The 22,308-nt window shown below is 53.1% G+C and overlaps 1 protein-coding gene across 1 annotated transcript; it reads right to left on the reverse strand.

Annotated features, from left to right (window-relative positions):
• Nucleotides 1-317: 317 nt before the first annotated feature.
• On the reverse strand, nucleotides 318-12,893 carry CXCR5 (C-X-C motif chemokine receptor 5). Its single transcript, XM_039229371.1, has 2 exons — nucleotides 12,761-12,893; nucleotides 318-2,502 (listed from the first exon to the last, which is right to left on the reverse strand). The coding sequence occupies exons 1-2, from the start codon at nucleotides 12,815-12,817 to the stop codon at nucleotides 1,435-1,437; spliced, it is 1,125 nt and encodes a 374-aa protein (XP_039085302.1). The 5' UTR covers nucleotides 12,818-12,893; the 3' UTR covers nucleotides 318-1,434.
• Between the last annotated feature and the right edge of the window lie 9,415 nt (nucleotides 12,894-22,308).

The following is a 22,308-nucleotide window of genomic DNA, read 5'->3' on the forward strand; positions in this document are numbered from 1 at the left end:
TGGATGCTGGGAGAGAGAAAGTTCCATGGTAAACATACAGCCGCTACCCCCCCCCCCCCCAAGTCACAAGCTCTGATTTCCACCATGGAGGCCTCCCAGGGAGCTTGGCCGGATGCCTTGAGTGGGACCAGGCAACGCAGACGTGCCCTCAGCAAGTGCAGGGGCCCGGACATCCCACCCTAGTGAGCCCAGAGGCTGCGGAGGAGGGGGGAGAGCCCTCTCTGGGCAGGCAGGCACGGAGAACCATCCTCTGGTTCCGTCTGAGTAGTATCCTCTCAGGGGCAGGGCCTGGCTTCCTGAGGCTCGGGGACTTCCCCCTGCCTAGATGAAGGGGATGCCTCGCGCCTCTTGCTGAGGCCCGGAGAGACAGGCAAGCTCTGGGTTTGGCCTGCAGGCAGGGGGCTGGATGTGATGACCACATTCAGTCTGTGATCCCTCTCGGGGTAGGGGGGTCTCCATCTCCGTTCTGACTCTCGGCGCAGTGCTCCCTTCTTGTGATGGGGATCCCTCTGCTGTGTAGCTTGCAGAAAGGGGGTGGGAAGAAACAGTTGGCCTCCTACCTTATCAGTGCTCACACCTACCAGGACCCTGGACCCGGCTGCCCTTAGCCCTCTCTACACCGGGCAGAGGAGACAGTGGGCTTTGGTTTTTACTGAGGAAGGAGAATCTTTTCTTATAGTGGCTTCTCTTGCTGGCTGGGCCTTATTTCTTCCGTGTGACATGGGCTGGCTGGTCTCTGAGGGCACCTGGAGTCTGCCTTCAGTCTGCAGACCTCCCAGAGCCCAGTGACGTGGGGCTGGCCCAGCGCCATTTTGGTCAGGGCCAGAAGCAGCTTCCGGGATTGAGTCGGTCTGAGTTTCCTGCTTGGTCAAGATGCTGCCGGGCTGGTGGCCTGGCAGAAAGTCTGTGTTTGTTAGTGACCGAGACATTAAGGCCACACTCTTTCGCCAGGTGGCCTTTCCTCAGCCTTGATCTCCATCCATTGCCCAGTGCTCGGCCTCCGGCTTCCTTCGGCAGGTGGGGCGAGAGGAGAGGTGGGTGGTGGTGCAGGTCGGTGGTCCATAAGCTGATGCGGTGCATTCTGTGAGGGGACCGACTCCCCCAGTGGGCCAGGGCAGAAGTAAAAGTTGTTTCTTGAGCTTCCAATGGTTGAGATGAAGCTAGGTGTGTGGGGTCATCCCAGCCCCAGGGGATACAGCTGGGCACAGGTATCCTTCACTTTTGTCTTTGGGCTGCCCGCCCCCCTGGCCTGCAGCCCAGGCCTGGGGCCAGAAGAAGAGATGGCAGGAATGACCTGGAAAGGGGTTGGTTCATCCAGCTGCCCCCGTGTGAGGACACTGGCCACAGCAAGCTCTTAGGATCCCAGGTCCTGTTGGAGGAGGCGTCAGGAACAGCGCATCCGCCAAGGAAAGCACAAACAAAGGGCCCCGGGACCTAGAAGGTGGTGAGGGAGGTAGCATTCTCTGACTCAGAGAGGCTGCTCTTGCGCCAACTAGGGAAGAACTGGCAAAGGGAGGCAGGGCCGGCACAGCCCAGCTTGGTCAGAAGGCGCGACAGGTCACTACGGAACTTCACCCCTGCGAACGTGTAGAGCATAGGATTGAGACAGCAGTGGGCCAGGCCCAGGAACTCGCTCATGGTGATGGCCACGGAGAGGTAGCCGTTCAGCTCACAGCCATTGCTCAAGGTCTTCAGCCTTGCCAAGGTGTCCAGGAAGATGACGATGTGGTAGGGTGACCAACAGAGGAAGAAGACACTCGTCACCAGGATGGCCACCCTGACTGCCTTCTGCCTCTGGGGGCGCCGCTGGGCCTGGCACAGCCTGTGCACCACTCCTACATAGCACCAGGCCATCACCAGCATGGGCAGCAGGAACCCTCCGATGTGGTAGAGGAAGCGGGAGGTGAACCAGGCGTTGGTTTCCGCTCGGTTCTCCTGAGAGAAGGTGCAGCGTGGCAGAGAGTCGTTGTGATGGGGTTGGCTCACTTTGGCGAAGATCATCTCTGGCAAGGCGAAGAAGAAGCCCGCCAGCCAGATGGTGGCACAGGTGATGTGGATGGAGAGGAGGCGGCGGTGGCGATAGGCATGGACGGCGTGGACGATGGCCAGGTAGCGGTCCACGGCGATGCAGGCCAGGAGCAGGCTGCTGCAGTAGAAGTTGATCTTGTGCAGCGCAATCACAATTTTGCAGAGGGAAGTGCCCAGGCGCCAGCCCACGGAGCCCTCGATCACGGCGAAAGGCAGGATGAAGACGAGGAGGAGGTCGGCCACGGCCAGGTGGAACAGGAAGGTCTCGGTGGAGCTGCGTGTCTGCCGGTGCCGCTCCAGGATCACCAGCACCAGGATGTTGCCCATCATACCCAGGAGGAAGATGAGGCCGTAGGCCACTGGCATGAACACGGCCTTGAAGGAGGTCAGGAGGGGCCCCTCCACTGTGGAGCAGACATGATTTTCCACCATGGGGCTCTCCGTGCTGTCGCTGTAGTTGCCTAGTTCCTTGTACTGCGAGAGCAAAGAGACAGCAGGGTGGGGAATGAGGACCCATCGTTCCCCTCCCAGGGGGACCCTGAGTCCCCTGTAGATTTCTCCTGTCCTCCCCACCCCCACGCTACTTTTGTTCCCGGATGCCCAATACAGCCCGCCAACCAGCCCGATCTGCCCTCGTGTGTCCATGAACAGATCACTTTGCCCTTTCCAGCAGAAGTTTTCTTTTTTTTTTTATGTTTTTTTTTTTTTTCTAGGAGAGAGAGAGACAGAGACAGCATGAGCAGGGGAGGGTCAGAGAGAGAGGGAGTCACAGACTCTGAAACAGGCTCCAGGCTCTGAGCTGGCAGTCAGCACAGAGCCCGACGCGGGGCTCGAACCCACGAACCGCGAGACCATGACCTAAGCGAAAGTCGGATGCTTAACCGACTAAGCCACCCAGGCGCCCCCCAGTAGAAGTTTTCGACTGTAAAAAGGACCCATTCTGGGGTGCCTGGGTGGCTCAGTCGGTTAAGCGGCCATGATCTTGCGGTTGGTGAGTTCGAGCCCCGTGTCGGGCTCTGGGCTACCAGCTCAGAGCCTGGAGCTGCTTCAGATTCTGTGCCTCCCTCTCTCTCTGCCCCACTCCCCCCTCATGCTCTGCCTCATTCTCTCAAAAAAAAAATTAATAAAAGGTTTAAAAAAAAAGGACTCATTCCTTACAGGGTAGCGACGAAGATGGGAGGAGACGCATGGTGTATACGGCAGGGAGAGGCCTCACAAACGCTGAAGGGCTGTGCACCTGTTAGTCACTTTGTGTTTAAGTGCCCTCAGATATGGAGGGCTGCCGGCTCATGGCTTGGAACCAGAACTTCAGTTTTGGAAACGGGTCTGGTTGGGGCAAGGAGACGTCTGTTCCAATTCCCAGCAGGGCAGTGGGCACTAAAACCTAGGACCCAGCTGAGGGGGTAGCTGCTGGTGCGGCCTGCTGGCTTCCTCTTGTCTCCCTGCTCCTGAATGTCTTCATTATAACAGATTGTAGTGCTAGCCTCCTGTTTTGTTTAATCCGCACAAGCTCGGGTATGTGATATTACTGTCTTTTTTCTAATGTTTATTTATTTTTGAAAGAGAGAGACGGACAGAGTGTGAGCAGGGGAGGGGCAGAGAGAGAGGGAGACAGAATCCGAAGCAGGCTCCAGGCTCTGAGCTGTCAGCACAGAGCCCGACGCGGGGTTCGAACTCATAAACTGCGATATCATGACCTGAGCTGAAGTCAGACGCTTAACCGACTGAGCCGCCCAGGCGGCCCTATGAGATTCCTATCTTTGCGTTTGAACCCACGTTGATCTCCCTCCAGAGCGGATTCTTCCACCTCTACACAGCGCTGCCTGGCCTTCCTTCCCCGCCACTTCCCATCACAAACGAGCTTCCTCCTCTGCTTCCTTCTCTGCTCAGAAGGGAGGAAGGGGTGGTGCTGTTCCAAGAGAGGGTGATGTGCCCACTTGGTCTCTGAAAGCTCCTCCTCCTCCCCCACCTCCCCGTCCTTCTCCCCCCCACCTCCCTGCCTTCTCCTCCTCCCTCCTCCTCCCTGCCCCTCCCCACCAGCGCTCAGGTTGTTTACCCAGCTAACCACAAAGGAAGACACGGTGTCTGTTTTCATACCTTTCACTGGCAGCTGTCCCCCCCCCACCCCGTGCACCTGCTTCTCCTCACTTCCCAGGCCTGTTCTCCACCCCCCCCACCAGACCCCTCCCCATGGTTTCAAAAGCAATTATAACCAACGTATGTGGGTTGAAAAAGACACGTCTATAAATGATGAGCCCCAGGGAGGGAGAAGACAGGAAAGGGCACTCTGCACAGAAGCCCTAGCTCGTCTCACGCTGCCCTTCTTCCAGGAGCGTGAGGGTCTTGCACAAGCAGGAGATCGTTGCACTGCCTCCCAGAGGCCCCCGTTGTGGCTCACACACTCACTCTCAGTGGGCAGACCCGGTTCCCCAGCCTGTGTCTTTTCTCCTGGACCCTGGGGACAGTGGGTCGGGGGGAAGGGAGTGGGGGGGTACGTTGGAGCGATGGCAGAGACTTCTGCCTCCCCCCACCCCAGCATCCCTCCGTCACAGCCTCAGTCCCGCCTTTCTTCACCCTACTGCCCAGGACTACTGTGTCTCCGCGGTCCCATTCCAGCAACATCTCCACCCTTGTCCATCTGCTAAACACAGAGGGATTTTTCCAACCCGCAGATCCCATCAGTGTCCTGCTTAAAGTCCTTCATTGGTCCCCCGTTACCTGTAAGCAGGGGTTTTCTTTTCGTCTTCTGCCCGCCCCCCCCCCCATGCCAGTTTCACATTTAATAGCAAAGCCAATTATAAGGAGAAGTCACGTTTGTGATACAGTTACTCAATAGAAGATCGGCGTAAGCCGGTCTCCGTGCATTCACACAGCAGAAGGCGATGTAGTTCTCAAAAAGAAATGAGGTTAACGGCGTGTTCTCGTAGGGAAAGGTGTTTGACACACACTGTCACAGTTCAGAACCCACCGCAGGGCACTCCGCACAGCGTGATCCCATCCAGGGACTGTCCTTGCAGGGCTTCCTGGGGCTGGAGGAGGGGAGGGAGGGGGAGGCTCAGCTCCTCTCCTTGCCTTCAAACCAGACTTCTCCACTCTTGTCTCATATGGTGAGGGCTTGACATGCCTACAAAATGTATATGCCTCTGACTTTTCAAACCTCATCTTCTATTTTATCCCTTCAGGCACCCTGTTTTCCAGGTTCATCATTCCACTGGCCGCCCGCCCCCAACACATTGCTGTCTCCAAAACTTTGCTCCAACTCTGCCTTTTGGGGGGTGGCCCTTTCTCCCCACAGTTGCCTGTCTAATTAATGCCTTTGCTTCCTCCAAGGTCCCACTCAGCCCCACCTTCCTACTTACCTCCTTCCTAGCTTAGAACTACATTCTCTTCTTACATTCTCTGTACCTTTTTTTTTTAAAAATGTTTACTTTTATTTATTTTGAGGGGGAGGAGGAGCAGAGAGAGAGAAAGAGAGAGAGAGAGAGAGAGAATCTCAAGCAGGCTCTGCAATGTCAGCACAGAGCCTGCCATGGGGCTTGATCCCATGATCCCACGATCCTGCTGTGAGATCATGACCTGAGCCAAATCAAGAGTCGGACGCTTGGCCGACTGAGCCACCCAGGTGCCCCTCTCTGCTTTGACTGCCGCACCCAGCAAGGGCAGGAGCATTTCCTCACTAGATGGGGAGGTCCTGAAGGCATGTCCCCCTTACAAGGCCGTGTGTTTCACACATGACAGGCATGCAACATGTGTGTGGTGAACCGTGTGTGATGGCGGGGGGCCCTTGTATTCCAAGATTTTAGGCAAGTTCTTCTCTGTGCCTTTGCGGAGGCCCAGACACTTCTTTTCATGCTTCCTCAGTCCCTGCCTCCTCCCAGTACCCTTCACAGCCTAGAGCCCGTCTTGGGTTCCATCTCCATATTGGGAGCTATTTCCAATATGGTCATTGAATACAACCATTTGACTCCTACTGGAACTCAACGGGAGGTAAGTGGGGAAACAGTGAGGTGAGGAGTCTTCATGCAGAGCAAAGCAATTCAGACCAGAAGTGAAGAGATGCGGGGCCCGGGGCCGTCAGTGGGGCTGGGCTCCATCCACCGTTGGCGGGAGCCGGGCCGTCTCACTGCCCTGTGGGTACAACCAGCCTACCTGACCCGGGAGGCCCTTTATGAGAACTCAGGTCCTTACCCTCTAAAGCATCCAGACTGACTGGCTTATTGCTTATTTGACGTCAGCACTGTGGGCTGTGTCCCCAGGACCCCAGAACCCCCATCTGCTGAGAGCCTGGGTTTAGAGGAGGGTTGAGGGGAACTACCTCTTCATCCTTGCCAAGAGGTATTTGTTTGGAAAAGTGCTCAGGCAGGAAGGGCAACGTGGGAGGAGGGGTTTGAGGGGTGCTTTGAGTTGTTAGTGCATCTCGGCAGGAGGTGTCAAACAGACATTTTTGGGGCTCAGAAGTGGCACATGTGAAAGCCACTTCCCACACCTAGGGGATCGATCAGTCACCCCAGCCCTCCCCAAACCATGGAGAGAGGTACTGAGGCGAGGTTGTCTCTGGCCTGGTGGGAAGTTGAGGAACCATGAACCCTAAATACCTTGGGGAGTGGGGTGCAAAAGGGACCCCTCAAAGACTCACACCCTGAGGGGGCTCAGCGCCGGCAGTCTGGCCCAGGGCTTCCTCATTCTTTGACATCACAAGCTGCAGGTACCCAGGGCCCCCATGCACACACGTACTCTGACAGCAGCCTGCACGCCGTATAGACATAGCCACGTGGCCAGGCCAGGCCACGACAGCATGTGGCCAAGGCAGGTACCCCGCAAATAGTCCACACAGAAGCCAAGGGCTCATGCCCCAGAGGAAGCAAAGAGACATTGTGAGCAGGATAGAGCTGAGCACTGAGCCAGGAATCTAAGTAGAAATTTCTTGGAGCACTGCGGATAGGCCAGGAGGAGCTAGAACATTCTGTGTTCTGGTGTTGAGAGGATGGACAGGGCAGGGGGTGTGGGCGGGGCAGGTGCCTCAGGGCTCTGCACCGGCCAGGCCAGCGGCCAGGCCAGCGTGAGGATCGGCAAACATTTGCTGATTGGATGCTGTGTGAGCAGGTAGGGCAGGGGCTGGCTGGGGCCCTCCTCCGGGGTCTGTCCTGGACCTTCTCCCCTTTGACACTCTCCACGCTCTTAGATGACATGGCTGGGGGACCCTTCCAGACAACGCAGACTCCGCTACCTGGAACGAGGGGCCCAAGCTGGCCAGATGGAATCGACAGTGGAAAACATAGAGATCAAGCCTCGGGTTTAAGATTTCAGCTGTCTGGGGGCAAGTGAGGGACGGCCTGGCTTACCGACAGTTGATGAGAAAAAGGCCTGAGAGTCTGTTGATTGCTGGCCTAAGATGAGTCAACAGGGTGACGTGGCTGCCAGAAAGGCTCCTGTCACCTTCCTTAGGTGAACAGAAACCCATAGGAGGGCAGCTGACACCATGCCAGTTTGTTTGCTTTGGACAAGGGTGACCAGTTTGCTGAGGGGTCTGGAAATCCCCACCCTGGGAGGAGGTTTTCTGGTATCGGGGTGCAGAGTCTTGGCATGAGAAGACTGGAGTCCAGGAAAGCCGTCTTATGCGAGGACTAGAAGAAACACCATAGGCAGGAGGCCAGGACGGGCTTACTGTCTGAGGCTCCCGAGGGCAGACGGGGAGGGATGGGCAGGCGCTGGGTGGGGGGTGGGGGGTGTTTCAATCAAAGGAGAAAGAAACCTCTCGCAGGCAGAACTCTCCCACAGTGGGTTGGGGCTGCTTCGGGAGGATGAAGAATATCTGGGCTCAAGTATTCGGGAAGAGATTCCTGCCCTGGATGGGAGACTGGGCTCTGCCATCAAATGCCCCCCACTCACAGCTCCCCGATGCTCGGGTGCCCTGGCTGTCAGGCTCTGCCCAGGGATGAGCTGGTTCTCAGCACCATCTTCATCTAGCTCAGCACCTGTGAGGGAGTTCGCCTCTCCGGTGTGTCTGTCCTGTGGCCAGAGGAAGTCCCAGGCTGACCTTGGCGCCCAGCCCCCAGGAGAGAGCAGAGCTGCGAGTGCTGTGGCTCGTCGGGGCAGAACTCTGGGAGTCCAGGGGCCCGAGTCCTCCCGGCTGCAGGACGCGTCTGCACACAGATGCAGGCCGTCGCTCTGGCCCGAGGGAGCACATGCAGGCTCCATCTCCTTTTATGTCCTTGTCCGGATATTCCCGACCAAGAGTCAAGGGCTGTGAATGAGGCCAGCCGGGCATCTCTCCTTCCAGCCTTCCGTGGCTTGAGGATTGAGACGGGGCTAAGGGTGTGAATGGGGGTCTGTGTCCCCGCCCCCACTCTTCCTTTTGAGGGTCCATACGTGCAAAAGACCACCTGAGACCCTGGCTTGCCACTTGTAGGAAGAAGAGATGTGGGGCCTGATTTGCCCCCCACCCGCCTCCCCACCCTTCAGAAGTGAATCTGCCAGGCTCCTCTTTCCTCTGTACCCAGGGTTTTGGCCATTAGGAACATGGTACTGCCCCGGATGTGGTTCTGGGGAGAGACTTTAAGCTACTTCTATCTTTTTGTTTTTTAATGTTTATTTACTTATTGAGACAGAGAGAGAGAGTGCACGAGCAGGAAAGAGGCAGAGAGAGGAGAGAGAGAGAGAGAGAGAGAGAGAGAGAATACCAAGCAGGCTCCACACTGTCAGTGCAGAGACTGACACGGGGCTCAAATCCATACACTGCGAGATGGTGGCCTAAGCTGAAACCAAGAATCGGATGCTTAGCCAGCTGAGCCCACCCAGGAGCCCCAAAGCTGCTTCTACCTTTGCACTAAATCTTTAAGTTTAAGGGGAGGTCCTCATGGGGCACCCAAAAGTCAATTTGCACTTTGGGGACAGTCACCCAGCCTGAGGGACAGGTAGACATGTATTCCAGGTGTATATTACAGTAGCCATCTCCTGGGTCAGCACCCACTTGAAGTGTTTTGTCCGGTCATTCCTGAAAGACTACTCGTTCTTGTCTCCTGATTCCCAGTCCCTAATCTGTTTTTTTTTTTTTTTTTAACGCCGTTCTGCCTGCGGGGTGGGATCTGTATCCTAAAGGAAGGCAAGGGCTCCTGGTGGAGGCTGTGGTCTGTATACCTGAGCCCAGATTCACCCCAACACTGACCCCTCCCCAGGCTGGACCTGGGTCTCTCCTTCATCTCTGATGTCTCAGGTCACCTCCAGTCAGGGCCCCCTCCACTGGGATTCCGCTGGGACTTTTGCCCTATTTGGGGTGGGGGAACCGCCCCTCCCCCAAGGCATAGGCTGAGACAGCCTGAGATGGTTTTGGTTCCTCTTCCTTATATCTTCTTGATGAAATGAGGTGATGCACGTGGACAGGCTTTGTAGCCTGTGATGCTCTGCCCACAGTGAAATGGTTTTGGGGGACCATCGCCAACGAGAGGAGAGGGGAGTCCAGGTCCTGGGATTGGACCAGATTCGTCCTGCTCTTGAACAGCTTCCCCTCCTGGCTGGTGTGCGGTGGGGCCAGACGTGAGGTTTGTGCCCAGCGCCTGTAGGTCCCCCGGCCCAGGCACCAGGACTGTCAGGAGGAGGCTCCGCACTCAGATCAAGGTTCCTGTGGACAGCGACTTTTCCAGCGCTGCCTCGGTCTGCCTTCCTTGCAGGATGGGTCCCTGGCACGCCCACCCCAGGGACCTGGCTCCTCGTACTTTAGTTAGCCATGTAGATTTTTTTGTGTGGGTCTTCCATTCATGGGGATTAGCAGCTCATCTTTTAAAAATGGACATTTTAAGTGGCTGGAGTTGATCTCAGAATTCCAGAGGTGGAAGGGAGTACAGGCTGACCAATGCCTGTCTATGGCCAAGGGCCCTTAGTTCTTAACCTGACATTGGAGTATAAAAGCCAATGTTCTAGGAAAGTGAACCAGCACTCGGTTTGGACAAGGACAGGAAGGAGACGAGGAGGTAAAAAGAATAGAAGCCAGACTCACTTCAGAGAGAAATGGTGGGCCAGGCCCTTCAATGCGTCACAAATCAATACATACTTATTGAGATCCCTGTACAGGTGACTCTCCCCTCCCCCAACAAATAAATAAATCAGTACTTATTGAGAAACTACTATGTGCCACACTGTTCTGTTACTCTGCCATCCCAGGACCTCTGTGCTGTCAGACACCATTGAGTTACAACTTTGCGCAGCGCCTGGGTGGCCCAGTCAGTTAAGCCTCTGGCTTTGACTCAGGTCATAATCTCACCGTATGTGAGCTCATGCCCCATGTCAGGCTCTGTGCTGACAGCTCAGAGCCTGGAGCCTGTTGTAGATTCTGTGTCTTCCTCTCTCTCTCTCTGCCCTTCCCACGCACTCTCTCTCTTTCTCTCCCTCTCTCTCAAAAATAAATAAATGTTTAAAAAAAAACTTGGGGCACTTGGGTGGCTCAGTCGGTTAAGCGTCTAACTTTGGCTCAGGTCATGATCACACAGTTCATGGGTTCGAGCCCCGCATCAGACTCTGTGCTGACAACTAGCTCAGAGCCTGGAGCCTGCTTCAGATTCTGTGTCTCCCTCTCTCTCTGACCCTCCCCTGCTCACGCTGTCTCTCTCTCTCTCTCTCTCTCTCAGAAATAAATAAAACATTAAAAAAAAAAAACCTTTGCAAGGCCCTGCTGTGAGTGGGTGGGGGTGGAGAGAAAGGGTCTGTGCACCTGAGGGAGAGGCCCCTAGAGAGAGAGTGTCTACAGAGTGAGTGAAAGGCAGGACGAAGCAGTGGCTGAGGAAGAGTTCCAGAACGTGGATGGGCCCAGAGCTCCCGTGCTCCTGACTAGACCTTGATTGGGGAGGGGGCTGGGCATCCGAACAATACCCCTTGTTTGACGTGTGACACACAGCAAGTAGCCAGGTCTCTCTTCCTGGGCTGGAAGTCTTTAAGATATGGGACATGCCCTGTCGTCCCCTGCCCTCTGCCACCACCTGTCTCTAGTAGGTCACACAGGGAGTGGGGCATGTCGTAGGGGAAGCTCTTGAGGTTTCTCAGAAGCCAGGAGCGGCCAGATCTTGGGTTGGTTACTATGTGTCCAACTGGGTCAGGGTTCGTGGTCAGCTCAAAGCTGTGGGCAGAGGAAAACATCCACTAACCTACTCAGGTGAGGCCAGGGGCCAGGACTGGGGGCCAGGGTGGGAGCGCGGGGCGTTGTTGGGGCGTTGTGGGGTTTTAGCCTGATTTAGGGTATTGCCCAGACTCTGTCATTTCTCTCGGGGGCAACTTCATGGGCATGTGACCCGTGCAGTCACGCCGGGCTCTGTACTTAGAAGAGCTCCACGCTTGGTTGGGTGCTCTGTTGCTGCTATCTTGAAATTCTCAATACTTTTTGAACAAGGGGCCCTGCATTTTCATTTTGTATTGGGTCCCCCAGACCAGGCAATAGGTCGGACTAGACTGATGGCTCTGGCTCTGCTTTTATCTGATTGGGTTTGAGGGATCAGACTTGGGGTAACTAGCTCTTCCCCTCACGTTCTCCGCATGTTCTACTTAAAGTTCTGAGCTCTGGGATCTGGACAAGTAAGGGGCGGGCTTTTCCAAGCATGTCTGGGAACATGGTTGGTAGAGGTCCAGCACGGGCTCCGGCCGGTGGAAGTGGAGGATGTTGGAGAACATTCTGGGGTGGGTGTAGGGTCAGGAAAGCAAGTGGGCATGGGAAAAAGGATTTGGATCTTTTCTGATCCAGCCCAGAGTGCAACTCAAAGAGAAGTCTTTTCCCTAGAAGTGCCATTGACCATCAGGGGAAAGGAGGAAAGAAGTTCCCCAAAGTCCTCATAAGGAGCCCTCTCCCGCCAACGAACAGGAGCTCCAAGGTCTGTGGTTGAGCCCTTCCCGACACACCTCTTTTGGGAGCCCAGTGGCAGCCAAGCCAGTTGAACAGGAGGGATTTGGGTGCATAGCAGCGTGTGATTCTGGGGGTCATTTCCTTAGCTCATCCGAGAACACCTCATCCGAGGACACCTCATCTCTAGAGATTCCAGTTTTCTGACGGGGACCACAACATGCTTTAAAACATTTCTAGGATCAACACAGAGTTCTCCCACCAATTTCATACCCCCGTGCCCCCCGACTCTGACCCAAGGTGGTCCCCTCCCTTGCTGACCACCTGGTCTCCCAGTTCCCTGGTTTAGCACATAATTACTATCTCAGAGCTTCCAGTGAGTGGGGTTTTTGTCTTCGTGGGTAGACCGTAAGCTATTTGAGGCCCGGAACCAAACCCTCAGCTTCTCCGTTCAACACAGAATCTAGTGCCCCGTTGATATATTCAGATAGCAAGAGATGAGTAAGTATACTGGCGCGAGGCCAGGTTCCTGACAGTAAGAACCCTTCCAAAGCACTTTCCCATCTAGGCTCTATTCCAGCCCTAAAAGATAAGAAGAGGATCTTCTTCTAAAGAATGGAGAGGCAAAGTGACTTGTTCCAGGTCACACAGCAAGCCAGGGAGGGGACAGGACCAGAACCCACGCTTCTGATCCCCTCAGAAGGATGTCAATTTAAAGCAACAGCTCTGCGTATCTGCTTCCTCCATGGAATGGGAAACACAGTCTTAAAAGGCAGGTGCCGTTGGGCCTGTCTAGATTCTACTGATCCACAGTGGGAGGGGACTCCGCAGCCATTCCCTCTTCCCTGAGTCCCAGGCACAGGAAATTGAGAATTCCAAGTAGGGCCGGGGCGACTGTCTGTCTCTACTCACCATCTCCTCCAGGTTGTAGTTGATAAGGTCCACGTCCAGGGTTAAGGGGTAGTTCATGCTTGTAGCCGTATGTCACCAGACTGATCACTGGCTGATGTTGAGAGGCGCTCTGCCTGGTGCCTATAGAGTGGTGGCAGCCGTCAGCTGCAAATTTAAACAAATGAGTTGCGTACGGTCTCTGGGGCTGTGTAGGACCCGCTGTCTGCCTCACAACTCGTCGCTTTTTTTTTTTTTTTTCCACTGGGTCTTTTTTTTTTTGAAGAAAAAGGGAAAATCCCCATAGCATCAGTGCTAGTCAAGCATTTCAGCTTCTTTCCTGGCAATAGTTCTCTCAATGGGGTTTGTGACTGATTTAAAGGCCTCCCCTCGCCTCTCCGCCCCAAGCCTCCCAATAAGGGAGTTGTACCTTATAATGAAAACCACCGCACCAGTCCGTGGGGCAACCAGGGAAACTCCATGTAGAAAGGGAACAGGAGGAGAGCCCTTCCAGGACCTTCTCTCCAAGTCACCTCCAAGCCTTCACCTTTCTCGCCACTAGGGTGACCAATCATCCGGTTTGCCACCGACCGAAAGTCCCTCGACCTGGGAAACCCCTCACTCCCAGGCAAATGGGGACACTTGGTCATCCAGCTTGCTACCATCCTTTTGACCGGACAGGGGCAAAACCTCTTCCCTTTCCAGTTCAAGTTCAGGAGAGAAAGGCTAGAAATGTTCAAAGGGAACAACGTTAAAACATTACTGGAAGACAAAAATAAAATCACCCGAATTACCAGCACAAAAACATAAACAGTCACCGAGTCGTCTTCTGACTCAAAAGAATGATGTTCCAGCTACCACTTACCTTGGTTGGCTCCTAATGATTAACAGCAGACACTACCCAGCTGGTGTAGAGTTTTCCACAGGAAGATCCTGAGGCTCAGAATGGGAGAGGTTCATCCCCAGGACCCACAACTAACTAGCAGCAGAGCGGGGACCCGAACCCAGGTTTCCTCACTGCACATTCAGAGTTTTCTGTACTACACCAGGCTGCCCCTCTCACAGGCTCATGTGACTCTCTCCTTTCCCTCAACTCTGTCCTGTCTGAGGACCCCTTCCTTTAAGCAGCCCCTTTGTAGGCATTGATCAATTTCCCCTCCAGTCTGATCTTTGTGCCCTTTCTTCCAGGAGGCGGCATTTCCTTTCCTGGTCCACAATGACTTAAAAACAGTGACTGTGCACACGAGTGACATGCTGCTTCTTTGCTCTTGTCGTCATCTTCCCTTCCAGCCAAATTATCCTTCTCTGGGACCCCACCCTCTCTAGTGCCTCCTTTCATCTTTTCCTCCATAGTCACCCGCCCTGTTTCTCTGCTATTGCCTCGGGTGTAACCCTCGCTGCGCCCCCAACAGGCACAGCTTTCTTGGATTTCAACAGCTTGAGGAATTCCGGGCTTCTGTGTGTGCTGTTGGGGCCTGTCTTTTCCCTCTTCATTCACTCACCACCTTCAGCAGCTGCTTTCAAGGAGGAAAAGGGGCGCCTGAGGACAAGGGGTGGGAGTTCCTCTTTTGTATTTCCAGTCCTAAAACGCTCAGAAGGAAGCTGCCCCAATGTTTCCTGTCCGCGCTTGCTAAGCGTTCCCCATTCTTCCAGCCCCACCCCCCAACATTCCTGCCCCTCCGAACCACTGATACATTCAACTTAGTTTTTGCGACTCTAAGGACATTGATTAGGAAAGAATATAGCATACAGACTCATATGGGAACTGGAAGGAAATTTGGAAGATAAATCAGTCCCTTCTCATCCCCCCTCCCCTGCCCCCAGCAAATGCAAGACTTTTTTCCCCTTTTTCTTTCTTTCTTTTTTTTTAATTTTTGAGAGAGACACAGAGTATGAACAGGGGAAGGGCAGAGAGAGAGAGAGAGAGAGAGAGAGACAGAATCTGAAGCAGACTCCAGGCTCCGAGCTGTTGGCGCAGAGCCTAACGCAAGACTCGAACCCACAGACTGTGAGATCATGACCTAAGCTGAAGTCGGACGCCCAACAGACTGAACTACCTGGGTGTCCCAGCAAATGCAAGATTCTTGTTACTACATCCTCATCACATGGTCACCCGGTATTGGACAAACATCACTAAGAGTGAGAAACTTGTTCCTTTCGGGAGATGTGTTTTAAGGTAGGATGATTGGATCATTACAAGCATATCCCTCGTGCTGAGTCAGTGTGTCTCCCTGTAACGCATCCCAGAAGTCCTGGCGCTGCCTCTGTTCTGATTGCCTAATAGGTGCCTTCTGAAGACGGATCCCACATCTGCATTATTCCTCTTCTTCAAAATACACATTCTGCGTGTTTTCAGTCATTCTTCAAAGGACGGAATCTCTGAGTCCCTCATCAGCCTCTGGGTGATTTCTGGTTATCGGTCCACATATTATCTGACTAGGACAAAATATACAAAGATAAGAGTTTCTTTGTTCAAGACTCCGTACATATTAAAATGGGCTTTCCTATAGGCTCCGCCTCCCGTTGACAACACGCCTAACTTCATTTTGACGGTTCTCCCGCATCTCAGCCCCTGGTGAAGGGCAACTTTTCACCTGATTCAGTCACCTGACGATGTGTTAACAACTTCGATAAGCATGACATTCTTTGGTCTATCCATCCAGGTGGATAGATACGGGCAGGACAACATCACAGAGCTCTGCTTCCTGTGTCAGAGACCCATTGTTCTCAAAGGCCAGGGAAGACTTCATGGAAGAAGTAGGACATGAGCTGGACACTGAAGGTTTAGATAGACTGATGACCTGATGTGACCAGAGGGTGCATGATTAGGGGACACGGGAGATGATGAGGATGGCATGAAAAAACATGTGGGGGTGTGGTCATGGTGGTGGTGACGATGATGACGACGATGATGATGAAGGGCAGCAGGAAGAGGAAGGGGGTCAGAGTGTGCCTGGGACAAGATAGGAATTGCTCTTGGGGCCTTCTCCTCTCCTACTCTTCTCACAGTTGCCCATTTCCCATGATGCACTGCAGGCCCAGAAGAGGAGTTTGTGAGGAGGCTCAGGACTTCTCCTAAGGTGCAGCAGCAGGCTATGTTAGTAGTTTCAGCTATGATGGTGTGGGGCGGCGAGGTGTCTACTAGCTTCTCAATGGCTGACCTGGGTTTTATGGACAGAGGGAGCTGTGACTGCCCCCCAAACTCCTTTCTGGTCCTTTGACTTCCTGATGCTCCTTGCACCATGGACCCATTCAGATGTTCCTTCCTGTCACTCCAGATTTTGGGATGTACTGTAGGTCCCCAGAGCTCACTTGTCCCAGCCACTGGCTGTTGGTGGTCAACTCAATTTGCCCTAAATGGATAAATACCACTTGACCGTGAATTCTAACATTGCCTTAGAAGGTTCAGAGACTAGCTGCCTCTGGCTAAAAAGATGATCTAATGACCTTTAAACCCGTCAAGTCAGACTAGCCCCACACTCCCCAAACCCCCAAAAGAGAGGGCAATGCCTAGGTTGTGATCCCTTGACTTTAAAGATGAGATAGAAGGGCTTCTACCAATGTGTAATAATCAGATGGCTGGGCGGGAGTGGGAGGGAAAGCTTCCAGATCATGCAGCCCAGATTTTCTTTCAACGTGCAACTTGTTTATATTTCTACTATGTAGTTTCCCAATCCTCACGCCATTGGTGGCCTCCCCAAGGCTGAATTGTTTTCCAGGCTTCTCATCAAAATGACCTCTCTGGTTCTGCCAAGAGCGGGCTCGGGTCTGCTTTCGGTGGTGGCTGCTTAGCACCAGTTAGTGCAGGTGAATTTTTCTCAGTTATTTTGCTTCACAGCTCATGGATCAGGTTAAATCTCTATTTATTTCAGATACCAGATACAATCACTTGTCTTAGAGTTCACTTCCCACAGTCCACAGAAAAATTAAGCTGTTCTGCAGAGGGTGGGGTCTAGGGAATGGGTTGGGGGTTTCCCCTATTCTTTCACTGACCTGAAACGCTCTCTTCTCCTGATCTGGACAGAGATCTTGTAGATTTCTTTCTCTGAGTTTTCCCCAACTGGTCAGAACAGAGGTCCCGAGGTCCCCCTGCTAGTAAGTGGGCCTCAGGGAGCAATGGACATCTCTCTACGCGCCAAAAGAGAACAGCAATGACATTTGCCTAGCAGTTACCCATGTACAAAGCTCTGCAGTTTCGACATTTAATTTCACTTTATATTTAACTTCATTTCATGTTTAATCCTATTTAATCCTCAAAACACCTTGTGTGTGAGGTATTGGCAACATCCCTGACCATATTTTGGGACAGGGGTGGGGGATCAAGAAACAGAGGCTCAGGTCCTCGCTCATGATTACAGGGAGAGTAATTGGCAGAGGGAGGGTAGGAATCAGCTCTGCGGACCCCAGACCTGAGGATCTCTCCCCCAGAGCACACAGCTTTCTCTCAGAGACTGTTTTGCAAAGGAAAAGTAGGTGCTTATCTGGCTATCCAAGGAGAAAACTCGGCCTACTCCCTTTACGGGCTGTTCATCAGATATTTACTATGTGCCTTGAGCTGTGCTAAATCCACACCATCCTCTGAAGCCTCATAAGGTGTTAGGGTATTTCTATCACATTATCACACATGTGGAAATTGAACTTGAGGCAACAGTAGGAAGTAGTTGTGAGTGTTAACAGCTCACTCAGCCACCAGGACCCAAAAGCACAATACAAATCAACACAGGAAGTGGGTGGTAAAGGTTCTCAGTGGCGGCACCCACGCATAGCTCCTCTCTCATTAGGTAACAGGTAGGAGTCCTGCGGGGAGGAAATGGGTTGCAGGTGCTGGTAGGCACATCAAGGTTACCTCAAGGTTATAGGGGCCATGAGTGTGCTTGAGAACCTTGGCCTGCGGGTGGGCTGTGTGGCCAGGGTTAGAGAGTGAGTCAGGTGCTTGGTCAGGTGTTTGCATACTGACTACGTACGAGCTGAACCTCTGCCAGAGGGGAAATGTGAAGATCAAGGGTGGCAGGATTCAGCCTCTGCCCCGGGAGCGCTTTGTCTAACAGAGAAGGCAGAACAGATACACGTACGCAAGCTTGCACACTCACACACACGTGCAACCTGAGAACATTTGCAAAGCCGTATAGATGAACGTACTGTATCCATGAGCCCGGTGCGAGGAGAAGTGTGGAAGGCGGCTGAGTAAGAAGGGCAAACCCACCGTTCCCACCCACGTCAGTGCAGCGCAGGAATGTGCCACAGAAACTGTGGAAACAACACTGGATTTTACATCAAAAGGCCCAAACTGGAGACCCAGCGCTTCTGTTTTCCAGCAAGGCTGCTTGGGGATCAGACCCTGCATAGCTATTCTCAGACACACCAAACAGAGAATGCCAAACGGCGTCCTCAGGAAAAGGGTTCTCAAATGTTATGCCTCAGAACCACCTGGAAGGTTTGTTAAACACAGATTGCTGGGCCTCGCTCAGGGTTTCTAATTCTAGAGGTCTGGGGTGGGGCCCGAGAAGTCTCAATTCTAACAAGTGTCCAGGCGAGGCTGAGGTCACCAGCCTGGGAACCCATTTGGAGAACTACTTGCTAGGCTACACAAGATTGGTCCACAGAGATGGCTTGCCCTGACACGGCTGGTCTACCAGGCCAGGGCCCCCAACCCACCCTTGCACCGCTCTCAGCCTCTTCGCCAAGAGGCTGCCACAGCTGAGGCCTCTCTAGAACAATGGATAACGCCTCACGCCCTCACACAGCTGGGTCCACAACCCACAGCTGCCTTCCCCTGGAGCACCCAGGCTCCCCAGGGCCCAAAATGGCGCCACCGAGATTTAGATCACGCTGCCTGGCTGGCTCCCACCTCTGGCGCTTCTCGGCTTGGTCTCAGCCTCCGCTCTATCTGGCGGTGCTTACGCTCCGCTAGGTAACCTTCAGCGTGCCGTGTGACCCAGTCACTTTGACCATGGCCCCAGGTAAGAAATATGTTTTACCTCACAACCTGGCTGGCAAAGGTACCCTGATGCACCCACCAATAATATTTATTCCTAGTATGTGTGTGATATATTTATCTTGTTTCCTCTTCTTTTCTTTCTCTCTCTGTTTCTTTCTTTAAACCAAATTGCTTTCATGGATCCACAAATAAGTCATGATCTCAGGTATATGAATTACTAAGAAAACTTCTCGGAGCCTACATTTCCTAATCTCTACACTCGTAAGATGCTCGCACTGCCAATCTTGCTACTGTTTGTCTTGAGTAATATCATGTATGCAAAAGTTTCTTCCAACTAGAAATCCTCCATAGGTACAAAGTGCTATTAGACACACACGTTTTTTATTTTATTTTTTATTGTTATATTTTATTTTATTTTTTAATGTTTTATTTATTTCTGAGAGAGAGAGAGACAGCGTGAGCAGGGGATGGTCAGAGAGAGAGAGGGAGACACAGAATCGGAAACAGGCTCTAGGCTCTGAGCTGGCTGTCAGCACAGAGCCGGATACAGGGCTCGAACCCATGAACTGCAAGATCATGACCTGAGCCAAAGTCGGAGGCTTAACTGACTGAGCCATCCAGACGCCCCAATTATTATATTTTTCAAAAATATGTAATTTATTGTCAAGTTAGCTAACATACAGTGTACACAGTGTGAGCTTGTCTTTGGGAGTAGATTCCCATGATTCATCGCTTCCATACAACACCCAGTGCTCATCCCCATAAGTGCCCTCCTCAATGCCCGTCACCCATTTTCCCTTCTCCCCTGCCCCCCATCACCCCTCAGTTTGTTCTCTGTATTTAAGAGTCTCTTATGGTTTGCCTCCCTCTCTGTTTGAAACTATATTTTCCCCTTCCCTTCCCCCATGGTCTTCTGTTAAGTGTCTTAAGTTCTACATATGCACACACATGCTTTTTCAAAGAGGCTTGGAAAGGAAGGACCTTTAGGCAGAACTCTGAGGGAAGGGAAAAGGGAAGGCCTCAGGCCCAGCAGAGGCCTGACGGCGACCTGAGCGCGTGCTGAGGAGAGCATGGCGGGCACTCGTCTGGACTGGAGCAGAGGAGGACCTGGGGAAAGGACCCGAGGCAAGGACAGTGGGTGCTGAGAGGCACAGAGAGCCTGTCTGGGCATTTGGGCTGTAGCGGAGCCGTTGGGAAACAGAGCAGAGCCTTCAGCAACAGAACTTCACAGTGAAGCGGGAATTTAAGGAGGTTTGCTCATTTCGAACTTCCGTGTGCCCGTGGGCCTACTGTGTGCCCAGGTTTCGCAGTGAACAAGACGGTCTCTTCTAGTAGATGTTTCTAGTGAGGATGGATGGGTGGAGAGGTCCTCAAGTAACTTATCTGCAAAATTATTCCTTCAGCCTCCATTGCGTTCTGAGCACTGCACTGCATGCTGGGAAAGCAACAAGAAACCAAAGCAAACATGACTTGTGCCCTGTTGTAGTTTGTGCCCTGGAGGGGAGGGAGGCAGGCTTATGTGCTTAATAATAATGATAACTCACAATAATAAAAATCTGAAAGTGCCGTGATAAGAAAGAATAGTGGGGGGTGGGGGCAGCACCTGGGTGGCTCAGTCGGTTAAGCCTCTGACTTTGGCTCAGGTCATGATCTCGCAGTGTGTGAGTTCGAGCCCCGTGTCAGGCTTGTAGCCTGCTTCGGATTCTGTGTCTCCCTCTCTGTCCGCCCCTCCCCAGCTCGTGCTCTGTCTCTCTCTCTCTATCAAAAATAAACATTAAAAATTTTAAGAAAAGAGAAAGAATGGGGTGCCTTGAGAGTATGATAATGTGAATTCAATCTTCATAGCCCAATAACCACCATCGTCCTACTCCCAGATTAATTTACAGTTTATGAAGTCCGTTCTCATTCTTTGTGTCAGGAGAGCCTCATCTGAAGCCTGGGGAGAGAGACCACCAGGATTTCCCAGTTTTTTTTATTTATAAGGAAACCAGGCCTTGGCCGATCTCCTGAGCTGCTTCAGTCTATCCAATTAGGATGGAAGTTCAGTCAGTTCTTCTGACTCCAGACCCTGTGCTCTGTCCTCCAAGGACAACAAATGAACCGGCCCCCAGCGGGCTGCTTAGCTCGCGGGTTGTACACGAGATGTCAAGCAAAATGGCAAAAAGTTCACCTTCCCCACGTCCACGTCCTCAGAGCCCCTTAGAGGGAAGAGCTGTGGGCAGCTCGGGGGCTGGGTGGGTTGGATGCCTGGCCCTGGATGACCCAGGGTGGGGTCCACAGGACGGAGCAGCCTTGGCAGGCAAAGGCAGGAAGCGGCTGAAGCAGGATCGTGAAGTGACATTTGTCAAAGGCATCCACACCCATCGGTGGCAGTGAAAGTGTACCAGGCCCAAGGCGGAGGTGATGGGCCAACGAAACTCACCGCCGCATTCACCTCTGCAATTGGGGACACGGTGAGGCCGGCCCACCTGCCGTATCAGCACCTTGATCACGGAGCTCATCAGAGAGAGGTTTCCAAATGACTCGGCCCCGGCCCCGCTGCCCCAGGAAGGAAGCTTTCTGGGCTGCAGTGTGGGGGCCGTTGGGCGTGGGCCAGGCACTTGAAAGGGAGTAAATGATGATACAGCAGTGAGAGACAGGGCTGCTGACGGTGCGGGGCTGGCTCTGGGGAGGCAGAGAGAGCGTACCCGCCTGCCAAAGGGGGACATTGGAAAATCACATCAGCGACTCCCTGCTAGTAAAGAAACAAGGGCCAGACGCTGTAGCTCGGCATTTGAGGCCCCTGTAACATGGCCTTTTTGTTTTTCAGGTAATAAATATTTATAGAATGTTCGCCGCGGGTTTCCAAACTTAACTGCCCTGCCCGCGAGTTCCTTCTTAGGTGTAATTTACTCCAACCTTGGGCTTTCCTCTGGTGTCCCCGGCTCCCTGGCACCTTTCCTTAAGGTGTTTCCTGAACTTCAGCAGGTCCCCCCCACGCGGCGGCAGCGCCGGATCAAACCTAAACACCCTCGAGGCCCGTCACGGTGCCTCTTCCTCCTCAAGATTCCCCTGACGCCAAGGAATCATTTCCTCCCTAGAACTGAATCTAGCACTTTCCCTGTATTTCTTACTTTTACCTTGCATTGTGGTTATTTATGCACTATGCTCTAGTAGGCGGAGAACTTTGAGACAAGGTCATTTATAATTCATTCTTTCCCCAAGAGCTTTGCGCCTAGGAGGTGCTCAGTAATTGTCTTTGACTGACTGAGGGAATGAGGCCGTGGGTCAGTGGGGAAGTGGTGGGAAGTCTGGGCCGGGCCCCGGTGGGGGGAGTCTGGCTCTCCCTGGTGGCTTTCTGTGGCTTGAGCATGCTGTACTTACCCTGGGACTGCCCGCAAGGTCAGGAGAAAGAACACAGGCTTTGAACCTCAGCTTTGGCTCTCAGCAGCTGGGCGACCTTGGGCAAGTGTGTCTTCTTCCTCATGGATACATTATGTAACACCTACCTTGAAATATTGTGAGCGTCGATATGTGATCAATACATGAAAACACCCACTACCTAGCGAGTGCTCCACAAAGTTTGCTGGCTATTCGAGTAACAGTAATTTTTTAGCTTTTTTTTTCTTTTTTTTAGGCTGGGGTGGGATTGGAT

Source organism: Hyaena hyaena, unplaced genomic scaffold (genome assembly GCF_003009895.1).
Source record: "Hyaena hyaena isolate Hyena2069 unplaced genomic scaffold, ASM300989v1 scaffold_37, whole genome shotgun sequence".
NCBI classification, from domain to species: Eukaryota; Metazoa; Chordata; class Mammalia; order Carnivora; family Hyaenidae; genus Hyaena; species Hyaena hyaena.